This window comes from Phodopus roborovskii, unplaced genomic scaffold (genome assembly GCF_943737965.1).
Source record: "Phodopus roborovskii unplaced genomic scaffold, PHOROB, whole genome shotgun sequence".
In the NCBI taxonomy this organism is placed as follows: Eukaryota; Metazoa; Chordata; class Mammalia; order Rodentia; family Cricetidae; genus Phodopus; species Phodopus roborovskii.
This window is the reverse complement of record NW_026126460.1, coordinates 11,932,580-11,945,172: the sequence shown is the minus strand read 5'-3', so window position 1 is coordinate 11,945,172 and position 12,593 is coordinate 11,932,580. Positions and strand designations below refer to the sequence as shown.

Here is a 12,593-nt window from a genome sequence, read left to right as displayed (position 1 = left end):
TGTGGGCATGTGAGCATCTGTGAACATTTGGACAAATATGCATATTCAGTACTAATAGAGGTTTGTCTCATTCTCCTAATTGGCTGTATGCTAAATCGGATCATTAGGTAATTTAACCTACGCCCATTGGTTGTCATTGTTATTGTAAGGATATTCACTGGTGTGAACACTCCACATTTTTTAGAACACCTGTGATAGCTTCATGCTGTTGTCTTAATTCTTTCAATTTTTTTAAAACAATTTTCCATTTTAAGATGGAGCATCTTTTTAATATTGTTACTGTTACTTATAGAACTTATAAATTACCTGTTAAACTTGGTCTTGGTTTTTTTCTTATTATTTAAAAAAGAACTTTACATGCTGTGGAAATTGGCACTTTTTCGTGTAAATAGAAAATGTTCTGCTTTCTGTCATTTTATAAGTGATATATATTGATTTTTTTTATTTCATGTATTCAGATTCACCACTCTTGTAGCTTCTCGAGGTAAAAAGTACTTACCCTACATGAAAATTTTTTTAATACATTTGTATAGTTTTACAATACTTTTATGGCTTTCTTTTTATATTTAAATCTTCAGTTTATCAGGGACTATCATTTTTATGAGTTTAGCAATTCAGCTTTATTTTTGCTGCTGCTGCATCATTGTTGATTAATTTACCTGTCCCCGCTTCATCGTGCACTGAATTCACATATATCTGAGTCCCTATCCTGGGTCTACAGAGGCTTGGGTACAGACACCATCAGCAAGCCAGACACCACTGGAAAAACAGGATGTGTGGGAATCCTCAGTTTAGTGAGTGGTGTTTATTGACTGTTGACACCTCGAGGCAATGACTTAAAAATTACCCACAGCCTCAGACAATGACTCGAATGCCAGTAAGAGCACTAGTTCAGTTTATGTGCCCGGCTTGTTTTCCTTCTTCAGTGACCTAGAGATTTATTAGATCACAGCCTTCCAGCCAGGAACTCACTTTAATTTCTCATTTAATCTCAGGCATTGCTGGTCCCATAAAAGCTGCTAAGTAATAATAACGTTAAGTGCTTACATTGTACTTTTCATCCCCAAAGTGCTATCTAAACACTGACTAATTAAATGTGCTGATGAAAGGCTGTGCGGAGGAAAGCCCGTATCTGGTTGCACACCTGTGAGGGACCATTCCTGAAAGGCTCTGCTTCCTTCCCCCTTTGAATGGTACTCAGCAAGCAGGAGAATCAAAAGCTGCTCACATTATTTCACTTCTGCTGAAAACGTCCTAGGGTATCTTCTAATTAGCCCGGTTAAACCCACCTTTTATCTGTCTCCCCAGATATTCCCTTTCTACATTCCTGGGGCTATTCAACAAGCCTCTTTTGATGTTTGCCCCCATGGTTAATCACAAAACCATAGATGCTTCAAACTTAGGGGGATCCTTGTTGATCATTTAGTTTTGAATGATTTAGCACAGTCACTCTGTCTGTACATGAGGGAATGGGTGCATGGAAAAGTACATGACCTAAGAAAAAGCTTACAGGGGACATCCCTGGGAACAGAATCCAAGACTGCTAACTTCCGCTTGGAATCAGCCACCTCTCTCTCTCTCTCTCTCTCTCTCTCTCTCTCTCTCTCTCTCTCTCTCTCTCTCTCTCTCCGTGTGTGTGTGTGTGTGTGTGTGTGTGTGTGTGTGTGTGATTTTTTTTCATAATATTTTCCCTTCAGTTTTTGCTCTCATCCTCTCCCGGCTTATTCCCATTTCCATTTTTTCTTTCTACTTCTATATCTCTCCTGAGTATTATGATCCTTCCTTATATGGTCAGGTAAGGCTACTTGTGGTTTTCTTCTATTTCTCTCCCCCTTTCAGTGGGGTTTGTTAAAGGGTCTTATATTGTCTACTCAAGTCCCCTCTGGAAACTGATTTCTCTAATTTTCCCCCATATTCATGTGTACAGAGAGTTGCTTTGCCTTGCCTTTTCTTCTTGGAAGAGACAACTGTATATGTCTCTTCCAAGAGTTCAACCAATAAGACTATAATGTATAAGATCATCTCTATATTGAAAAAATTCCACAAGATGTGACCATTGAAAAGAATTTTTGTGCTATTGTTCCCTTAGCCAAAATTAGATCTAATACAGATCAAAACTATTAGCACAGTCCGGCAGGCATAGTGGCACACACCTTTAATCATGACAGAGGTGGACAGATTTCCATGAGTTCAAGGCTATCCTAGTTTATATAGTAAGTTCCAGGCCTTGGGCTAGATGATGTTGATGATGATTAACTGGGTACAAACCTGGGCCTCCTGGACTACTTTTACATGGAAGCCAGTAGGCACACAGTGATCTCAGAACTCCTAGCCTAATCCAAACTTAGCCTAGCCTCTGTCCCTAGATACCTTCAGGAAGGTCTCTTCCTAATTGTGAAGGGCTCTTAAGAGAGGAAGCCAGGAGATGGCTCAGCAGTTAAGAGCACTGGCTGCTCTTCCAGAGGACCTTGGTTCAATTCCCAACACCCACATGGCAGCTCACAACTGTCTATAACTCCAAGATCTGACATCCTCACACAGCCGTACATGCAGGCAAAATACCAGTGCACATAAAATAAAGATAAGTAAAATTTAAAAACTAAGCGAGGAAGTCAGACTGCTACTAGCCAGCTGGACAAAGGTCTCCCTTTTTTGAGTCATAATTTTTCAAGTATTTAATACAACTTTTTGTGGTCATCTAGGCAAGAAAATGCAACACTTGACTGTTTAGAAACCATTTCATTTCTTTGAGCTTTCCTGCTTCTGGTGGCTTTGTTCAACATGAATTGGATCTTCTGATTAGGCTTTTAGAACAGAAGTCATTTTGTCAGTGGCAGTAAACCTCATTATCCCAGAATTCCCCATTGTTTCCAGAACCTAGATATGTTGCACAGTAACCAAGGAAAGCTTGTTTTGAAATGGAGGTAACTTGACAAATCAGAGGGAAAGCATTAGTGGACGCATAAAGTCATCTGGAAGCTGGAAGAGCCTTTTTCCTGTGTGACTTCTCTTGCCATTCTCCCTTTCTGCTCCATCCCCCACCCCGTAGATCATGAACTCTGTGATGGTGGCCCGAAGGTGAAGGCAAACAGCATAAAAGAGCGCTGTGTGCCCTTCTCCCAATCCCACAGATCGCTATTGGCTGCAGACCTTGAACATGACACTGCAATTTCCTGGTGCCACACATGAGTAATAAGCAGCTGTTTCTGAAACTGTGGTCTGGAGAAGGCAGCACTAGGTTATTTTTTAACTTAATTGTAATTTTTGATTGGTCTGCAAGAAAGTAAATCAAATAAAGGCTGTTGTCTTAGTCTGCAGAAAGCCTTGGGCCTCAAATTCCAATGCTGACCATCTTGACCAGAATAGAAGAGGAGAAATGTGTGTCTCCCCAAGCTGGAAGTTCAACCAGACAGTTTTTATGGGCTGTTTTTGCACCAAGAGAATGAGCATACTTGGTATATTTCTCAGATGACTGAACCATGTCAAGTGACATTTGACAGTCTTAAGTTCCAAGAATACTTGAAATGATTTAAATGAATTTTTAAAAGGAAAATCTAGTTGTCAGCTTGACGTTACATTTTGCGCTTGCCCAATAGTGCAATAAAATGATAACAATTTCAATCACAGTTGGAGTTATATATTCTTTGAACACCCAGTCAGTACGGCAGCTCTGAAATAGTTGTCTATGTGCACTCCCCAAGTAAATAAGTCAGACTGGTACCTTCCTCACTACAAGAAATTAAGTCCAATGGAAAACAGAAGTACATTTTTCACTGCCATGTGGACATCTGCCTTTCCTCAAGGAGGAGTTGGATATGTGGAGAAAGTGGATGAGGTTGAGTACAGAGAGTGAGGAGACAGGAGTTACACATGTTTTCTGCTAATTGCTTCACATGCCCTTATTCACGTAGACATGCGGTGTGCAGAAAGTAAATTGGGAAAGTAACTAAGCCTCATCCCATAGGTCTACTTTCCTTCTAACAGAGCCAGTTGGCCGTCTGCTTACAACAGTGCCTGATGCTGGAGATGAAATGTCTTTCCGACTTCTGATGGGTTGTTATATAGTTAGATTAATCTGTGACTAACTTATTTGCAAATCTGAAAGGAGTAAGAGACGATTCCCAGATGTTGCTAAGATGTGATTTTAATGGGAGATTTAAATTGAGTTTGTCTCTCCAAGCCTGTTGCCTCGGCCACAGCGGGATGTTCACACAAGCTCTGTTCTCTTGTGGACTTGAGTAATATCAGAGGCCCTGGATGTGTCTGCTTTACTTTCCTTCCTCTTGTTCTCGTCCAGACAGAAGGATAACAGGGCACCTTTTGAAAACTGACATGTGAACATCATACCTTTCCTTCTTACCCTCGCTGCTGATCTAAAGTATTTGGGAGGGAAATGAGTCTGAATCACTGATGATTTTTATTTAGATTAAGAGAAGGCAGCCGTGGGCTGTCACTGACTGACCAACTGCCATCAGACAGATGCTCCCCATTTTGCCAGGATATTAAACCCAATCCATTCTCCAACCTGCTATGTCAATACTAGCTGGTTCTAGTGGAGGAAGCTAGAGCTCAGGCAGGCTTAGGGACTTGCTGGAGTCTCTTGCTACCGTTTTTTGCTCAGAGCAGTCTCACAGCATGCCACTGCTTCCCCAACCCAGAGACAATTAAGTGTGGTAGGTAAGCAAAGCCATCTTTGGAGACTTTGGAGACTTCTAATGAATCTAATACTTGACACTGGAAAAATTCATCTAAGCTGTGGGGAAGCAAACATATGCCATGGCTATCTGTTTTCTGTTTTTAACTCTCTTTGACCAGTTTTATTAAGGAAATACTTCTGAACTCACACCTGTAACTGTAGTGCTACAGAGGTCACGGCAGGAGGATTATGAGTTTGAGACCAGCCTATCTCAACAACAAAAACAATACATTCATGCTTTACTTTGTACCAATGAGCTGTGGCTTGCTCCCAGTTGTACTGCAATCTTCTGGAACAACTGTAGCCTAGATAGAAGATCTGTAAGCCTTTGCTTCATGCTGAACTCTGTGGAAGGCTGCTGTCACTCGTGGAGGCATTCCAGTTCAGGGTGACATGGCAGGGCTCAGTTCTCTATCTGACTTTCCTCGGGTCTGCAGACTTTTGGCCAATGCATCTTCTCCCATTTAACTGTGTCTTGGCCATTGTCTTTCTCAGGTGGGGTGAGGTCCTGATGGTTTTGTTCTGGACTTCATTCGCAGCTGGAAACTGGAGGAGTAGATGACACTCTCATTTAAGGTCACCTTCTTCCTAGTGCTTTTGAGATAGGGTCTTAACCTTAAGCCACACCAAGATGGCTGGGATGGGGAATTCAAAGGCCTAAGTCTCTTAGGTGGTAGAGGGAAGGCTGTGGGAGGCAGTTATCCACATAAAGGTGTGTCTTATATTTTAAAAGGAACCCTAAAGAATAGAACACATGGAGCCCACTTTTCATAGTGGTGTAACCCCTAGACCAGAGGCCTGGCAGCCAATCCTCTTCCCCCTGCTGCTACTCTTTGTGTTCAAGGACAATAGGTCCTTGTTCCTGGAAATGTATAAGTATATAAAGTTTTTCCTTTCCATAATATTAATGGAATGTTTATAAATTCTAAAATTAACTTGAAAATATTACCTCACTCTTGGGGGGGGGGAGGAAATCTTTAAGCGGCTTCAGCTGTTTGGAACATGGCCACAACCCTGAGATGACAAATGAAAGGAACAGTGACTGGAGTACAGAACAGTTCAACAGGCTCCCGAGTAACTGAATCGCCCCCTTCCTCCCTTCCTTAGCCAGTGCTGTCTCAGAGCGCCTGCTTCACCCACACAGCAGTGTGGGCATGACATCTAAACAGCCCCCACACCCAACTGCGGGCAGCCAAGGATAAGAGCAGGGGAGCATCCTTGGGCCATCAGGGAGGGGATATTACAAATGAGGGTGGGCTCATTTTTTGCTTCGGAGCAGTCTGCTCTCTGAAGCTGTGCCATGTGGAGGTACCAGGTTGTAGGTAAGAGTGGGCAAATGTTCTCACATTTGTATGTTCAGTATATAAATTATAAATGTTCAGCCCACAAGAAGCAAGACAGTTGGGTAAACAGTAAAGGAATAAACAGCCTTGAGTTTCATGTTGCATCACATGGTGTGAAAGTAAAGAGGTCTGTGACAGTTGTAGCTAAAAATGGGTTTGGGGGCCAGGTGGTGGCGGCGCACGCCTTTAATTCCAGCACTTGGGAAATAGAGACAGGTGGATCTCTGAGTTCGAGGCCAGCTGGTTCAAGTCAGAACAATTCAGAGCCACAAAGCCTGTGTGAAATCTAAATGAGTGGTAAGAAGAATGGCAACACCCTCACAAAGGAAATGACCCTGACCCGGAAGGACAGGAAGAAAAGCAAGCGCATCCTGTGTCAGCAAGACTGCTCACAATTAAAGATGCCCAAGATTGAGCATGGGAATTGAGTTGATACGTGGGCTTCTGTTTTAGAGACCTTGCAAAGCAAGTGAGACACCGCTCTCTTGTATCCAGCATCAGGGACATAGTAATTTAGTAAGGTTCTATCTATTAAATCAGGGAAGGGCTTCTGTTAATGATAAAATGAGAACACTGAAGACTTGAGAGAAAAGCTGGAATGTGACGACTAGTACCTGTGCCCAGCAGATTAAAGAAGAAAGACTGGCTTCTGGGATTAAACTCAGGTTATCCTGTGAATCTAGAGAGGGTGGTAAGAGTCTAGAGCTGGTGAAACTGAGTTAAAGGAACTCAGCATGAACCTCAAAAGCACCAAGCTGCGTGTGAGAGATAGAGTGCGCGCGCACGCGCGCGCGCATACACACACACACACACACACACACACACACACGCGCGCGCACACACACACGCACACACACACACGGTTCTATTTCTATGAAATAGCTTTATAGGGACAGAAAGTAGATTATTGGTTCCTAGAACTTGGGAGGACAGTGGTGACTTAACTACATATGGGAGCTGGAAGGAGGGTTGAGTGTAATGAAGAATACAACTCTATAAACAAACCACGGTTTAAATTTAAAAAAGCTGAATTGTGTGGTATGTGAACTATATTTTAATAAAGCTGTTATTTCAAAAAATGGGAGAGGAAAGCAGTAAAACATGATGAATGACAGGGTATCTGTGTTTGATGGAAATGAAGCATTCACAATCAACTGTGGAATTTCCAGCTTGGTTGTCAGTGAAATAACAAGAATTGCTACTTAACACTATTACTACTTGAAATGTGTGCTTTCATAATACCCCAAAGAGCCATATAGATATGATTATCAACAGTACCTCGACTCTTTGTCACTGAACACAAATATGCTAATATTTAAACTTGAAATAGCCTAAAAGTATAATGCAGTGGTTTCTTCAGTGTTTAAACTGATCCTTACTAGTAATAATAAGTGAAACATTAAAAAAATGGGGTTGTGTATCAGGTGCTGTGATAGGAAGACGAGTTATTAGAAAATAATTTTCAAAAGGCCACTAAGTTTCCCCAGGTAGGAATATAAATCAGTGGCCATATTAAATTGGCAAAATATTTCAGGAGCCTCCAGGATCTTCAAACTCTTGTCCTGACAAGTTCTAGATGGAGAAAAAAACTTAGGTCAAGACACTAGGTCTCTTCCAGACCCTGGATGAGGACCGGATCTTCCTGGGACAGTCCTCATGACCTGCACTCACCTGGTTTTCAATCCATCCTAAATCTGAAGGCCTCTGTTTGAATGAGTCATTAATCGATTGCGTAAGGAAGAGAAAAGGAAACTAAGCTCAGCAGAAGGGTTGCCCCGACAGTGTGGAATCAGTGCTGTGACACGTGGGAGAGTGCTTGGTGGCTGGGCATTTCCTAGAAAGCGCATATCATGTGTTGGTGTCAGATGTGTGCCTCATGGTGTGTGTGTGAGTGTGGGGGGGTGGAGTTAATGGTGGCCGAGAGAACAGAATTGAAAGAGGTCTAGAGTACCTGCAGCCTTCAGTAGGTGTAGAGTAGGGGAGTACATGCTGGCCTGGCTCAGAAAACAGTCATCAAAATCTCTACCCTCTCTATTAGGAAAAGATCCACCCCTAAAAAAGCAATAAACACGATTTTATATTCACTTTTTGTATTTCAATGCAAAATGATATACATTTAATACTGTAAAAAAAAAAAAGGCAAAGTCACACAATATACAAAGTAGCAACGTAGGTAGCATCTCTGCCTTGTTCCCCTTCCCTGAGTTAACCCTTGCTGTAACTGTTAACATCATATTGTTCCCAATGCTTAACATCCTCCTCCGTTTCCAGCTCTAGTATACCTCATTTTGTATAAAAAAAAATTACTCCCCTTGAAGTCTTTCATTTTGAATTCCCAGTCATTATGCTTACCTATTTCTCTGGGCAAGATTACTGTATCTCCCTTAGGTGTTAGTTGGAGGTAAAATTGTCATTTTAACTAGGTACTAATTTGGAAATAAAAAGGTATCTGGGTAGCTATTCCTAGTTATTTCTGGCAGTCTCTAAGTTGATTTCATCTTTTTTCCTGATATCAAAATCAGCATATAAACAGTCATTAATGGCACAGAAATAAAGGGCAGACTTTTGCCTTACTTTGTGTTAAGGGTTGGAATCTTTGAAGCCCATGAATATTAGTTAAGTGCAGAGTGATATGATTGCCATGGGTTCCAAACTCATAGATGTTTGCAGGTCAGCAAGTAAAATGACAGTGGGGAGGGGCCAATAGGCACATGGTGCATGGTGGGATCAGCTGCCTTGTGGACATCCCACGCCTTGCCAGGAACATGCAGTGAACGCCGTCATCATACTGGAGTTCAGGCTAGTATCGCAAGGTCATTTTCAAGAGTAGATAAAAATTTTTCTGTGTTGTCCCTGTTGTTCTTAATATGAACACCCCCCCTTTTTTTAATTTGCTCATAAAAAAAACTAAGAAATCTAAAATTACAAACTGAAAATGACCCTCAAACAGGTTACACCTCTTTAAATTATTACATTTACCAGCAGTAAGAGAAAGCCAACGTTCTTCTATATTTGCTGCATGTTCATGGGGGAAAGAATGGAGATGAAGTGACATTAATTCATCAGAGGAAAGCTGGGGACACAGGCCTCTGAGTCCCTCTTTCCCCTACATGACTAACAGACCTGCTGCCCTCCTACTCTGAACTTGGTCTCCTCAAGTGGGGCTTACCAGGCTCCACACCATAATGCAAAAGCAGGAACACCAAAGGAGCTTTGAGCATCTTCGTTTCGAAGCTGCAGTGGGTAAACCCATTCCTTTGGACCAAAGTCCTGTGCCTTTTCTCCCGTGAGCTGCTGGTAAATTGTAAAAAGAGCTTTTCCTGTTGCATACAGAAAAGGTGCCCCTTCCCTGGCCACATCTTCAAGACCTGTGTGCTCAGTGCTGTACCTCCCTGTCCTTTTCTCTCTTTCCACAGGTGATAGAGGGAAAGCTGGCTCCGTTCTTGGGCAAAGTCATTAAATTCGCCACCTCACACGTCTACAGCTGCAGTCTTTGTAGCCAGAAAGGGTTCATCTGCGAAATCTGTAACAACGGCGAGATCCTCTACCCCTTTGAGGACATTTCAACAAGCAGGTACAGAATCTCTCTTCCTATAGAAAAGTATCTGAGTATCAGCTTTGGGCTGAGAACTGTGTCTCTCTCCCACCCACCTTCCGGCAGATCTCTCGCTTCCTTCTCGGTTCCAGTTTGTTTCTGTTTGTCCCCAGTTCTTACTCTCCATCTTCAGGCAGGAGGAGGAAACAGAGCTGCAAAGGAATGCTGCCTAGCTCTGTCTAGCTCATTAGGTAACGAACTGTGTGTTTGGATTCAGTGTTGGAGTGGAGAGTGGGGAAGACTCTCACCCAGCTTTCCAGAGTTAAACAATTAGAGATGGGAAAAAACGGGGACTGTCTCCAAAAACAACCAACCCCAAAACAGCAACAACAAAAAGAAATGGGTCATGGCCTCCTCAAAGAAAGGCCAAGCCTAAACTGACTCTAAAACTACAACACCAGGTCCTGGTGAGGAGCACATTTTCCACAGACACAGCAGACATGAACAAGTTTTAGGATCTGAAGGGAGAGGAGTGGAGGTTCATGGGGCTTAGTTTTCTACCAAAGTCATGTTTGGGCATCGGCACATCCTGGCATGGACAGCTTTCCCACTAACTTAGGTCAGTTTTTACTATGGCTTTTCTAGACATAGAAAATAATACATAGCCCTTTTCCTTTCGTCCCAGAAACACAATAGAAATACTCCCTGTGAGTGCATTGGCTCCTTTGGCCACGAATTATTATTATAGCCTAACAAAAAAACTTTGGGGCTGAGTGGTGGTGGCCCTCATTCTTGCACATCAGGCATTTGCTCACTGAGCCATCTAGCCAGCCTTGATCCCACACCCCTGCAACCCCCAGACAAGGTTTCTGTGTGGACCCCTGGCTCTCCTGTAACTAGTTCTGTAGACCAGGCTGGCCTTGAACTCGTAGATCTACCTGTCTCTGCCTCCCCAGTGCTAGGAACCTTTCCATGTACAAGTATGAGGACCTGAGTTTGAAGCCAAGAACCCATCTAAAAGCTAAATGTGGTATACATGTCTGGAGCCTTAGCGCCCCTACAATGACATGGAATATGGAAATGGATGAATCCCCAGAATTCCACTGCAGCAAACAGCCAATAAAAGACTCTTAAAGTGTAAAGGCCAACACCTGAGGTTATTCTTTGACTTCCACACATGCACGTAGCACGCACGTGCGCACACACACATTACACTCCCCAACTTGCTTCATATTAAAACTACTCTCTCAAAAAACAATTTTTTGAGTGTGTTACCACTATCTAATGGGCCAGCTGCTAGAGATAACAGTGGAATTATATGATCCTTGCTCACAGTAGAATACAGGTTTTAGGACAGAAGAGCCATGGGACAATTCTATTACAGCTAAGTGGCCCTGGACCTCATCTACAAGAGGGTGTACATGGTAGGGGAGGAAGAACTTTTTTGGTTTCTAGGGAACTCTGTGCTGACTCTAGCACACTGAACTTGGCAAGCAGACTATACTATATTCACAGTGCTTTTTCAGTTATGACCATGTAACAAACACTGGTCAACTTGGACATTCTTTTCCTTAACTAATTACATAAGAGGATGCTTCCTGACTGTAATTTGAAAACATGACCCTAGTTTCAATGTAGAGGGCTCCTTCACTGGCACATTTAGAGAACATGCTAGAATTGTGGGGACTGGCATTAACTAGCACTAGTTCTAGCAGCTTACACAGCATAGTTCTTTCTTCTACCTGCCCTCTAAGTGCTATCTCTGTTTTAAACTTTTAAATTATGCTTCACTTATTTATTTTGTGTATGTGTATGTGAGGGGGGCACTCTGTGTGGAGGTCAGAGGACAGCTTGTGGATGTTCTCTCTTTCCATGACATGGGTTCTGAGGATCAAAGTCGAGGCATCAGGTCTGGTGGCAAGTGCCTTTATGCACTAAGCCATCTCCTGGCCACCTCTGCGTTAATGATAAGGAAAACTACATTCAGGGAAAACCATTTACTTGCCCCAGCAGATAAAGGTGAAACACTTAATTCTATCTGACTCAGCATCCCTCCTTTTCATCATCCACCACTGCTTCTTCTGTCGCTGTAGTCTTCAAAGAAGTCTGTAGGTTATACCCTGAAAGCAATTGGAAAGTTATCTAGATCCACCTCCCTGAGGATGCGCTTCTCAATTGTCCCTTTATTTGCTCCTGTGGGAGTGTAGACACCTGGGGCAGTAAGCCATGGTCAGATTGGGATGGAGCAGATACACATTTCTGTTGTTAAGTGGAAGAATGGCTATTGTGATGGGGATAAGGGAGAGGTTGATCCCCCACTGCATCACTGGGCAGTGAAGTTGTCTGTGGAAGCTGAGGGGACTTGCCTTAACTTCAAATTGTTCTCCCCAAGCTTCTCAGACACAAATGAAACACCTACATCTCCTTAACTAAGAATCCCCTAGTGTCCAGACTTCAAGATTTAAATACAATAGGAAGACCATTCTGTAACTAAGCTTATTTCAGCATTTACCCTCTGAAAGGATACAAGGGAAGCATGGCTTTAGGAGGAACAAACATTCCATTAAGACAATGGCAAAATCCCACATCCTAGAGAAATAGAAACAACACATTCCTGAGAAAATAAGAAGTAAGAGCTCTAACTATCATTTAAGAATGACAAGGCCCAAGAGAAACAATTGCGTATGCAAGCAAAGAAGTCACGTAAGTCCACAGAGTAATTACCCAGTACTTAGATTCTTCTTTTAAACCTTTAAATGATCACCTATGCAGCTCTCTTTCAGTCATCTCCACGCTGCACTAATTATCTCTTGATAGTAAGGCCCCTGTCCTAATGCTGCTGAGGGGATATTCTCAGTATTTCTGTGAAGATGCCATTCCTAAACACTTAATTTTAAAACACTCTGTGAGCATTTTGGAAGAGACCTGTGAGCTCAGCCAGCCACAACAAGTGCCATCCTTTCTGCCCTGGTCCATTTGGCTTGGCTAATTTTTATTTTTCAGACGACAGAATACCCAC

The 12,593-nt window shown here is 42.5% G+C and overlaps 1 protein-coding gene across 1 annotated transcript in view; it reads left to right on the top strand.

Annotated features, from left to right (window-relative positions):
* The window catches only part of Plekhm3 (pleckstrin homology domain containing M3), a 131,187-nt gene that overhangs the window by 104,064 nt on the left and 14,530 nt on the right, over positions 1-12,593 (top strand). The window contains exon 6 of the mRNA XM_051190360.1: positions 9,456-9,613. Coding sequence (XP_051046317.1) covers positions 9,456-9,613 — 158 coding nt within the window. The remainder of the gene's footprint in view (positions 1-9,455; positions 9,614-12,593) is intronic.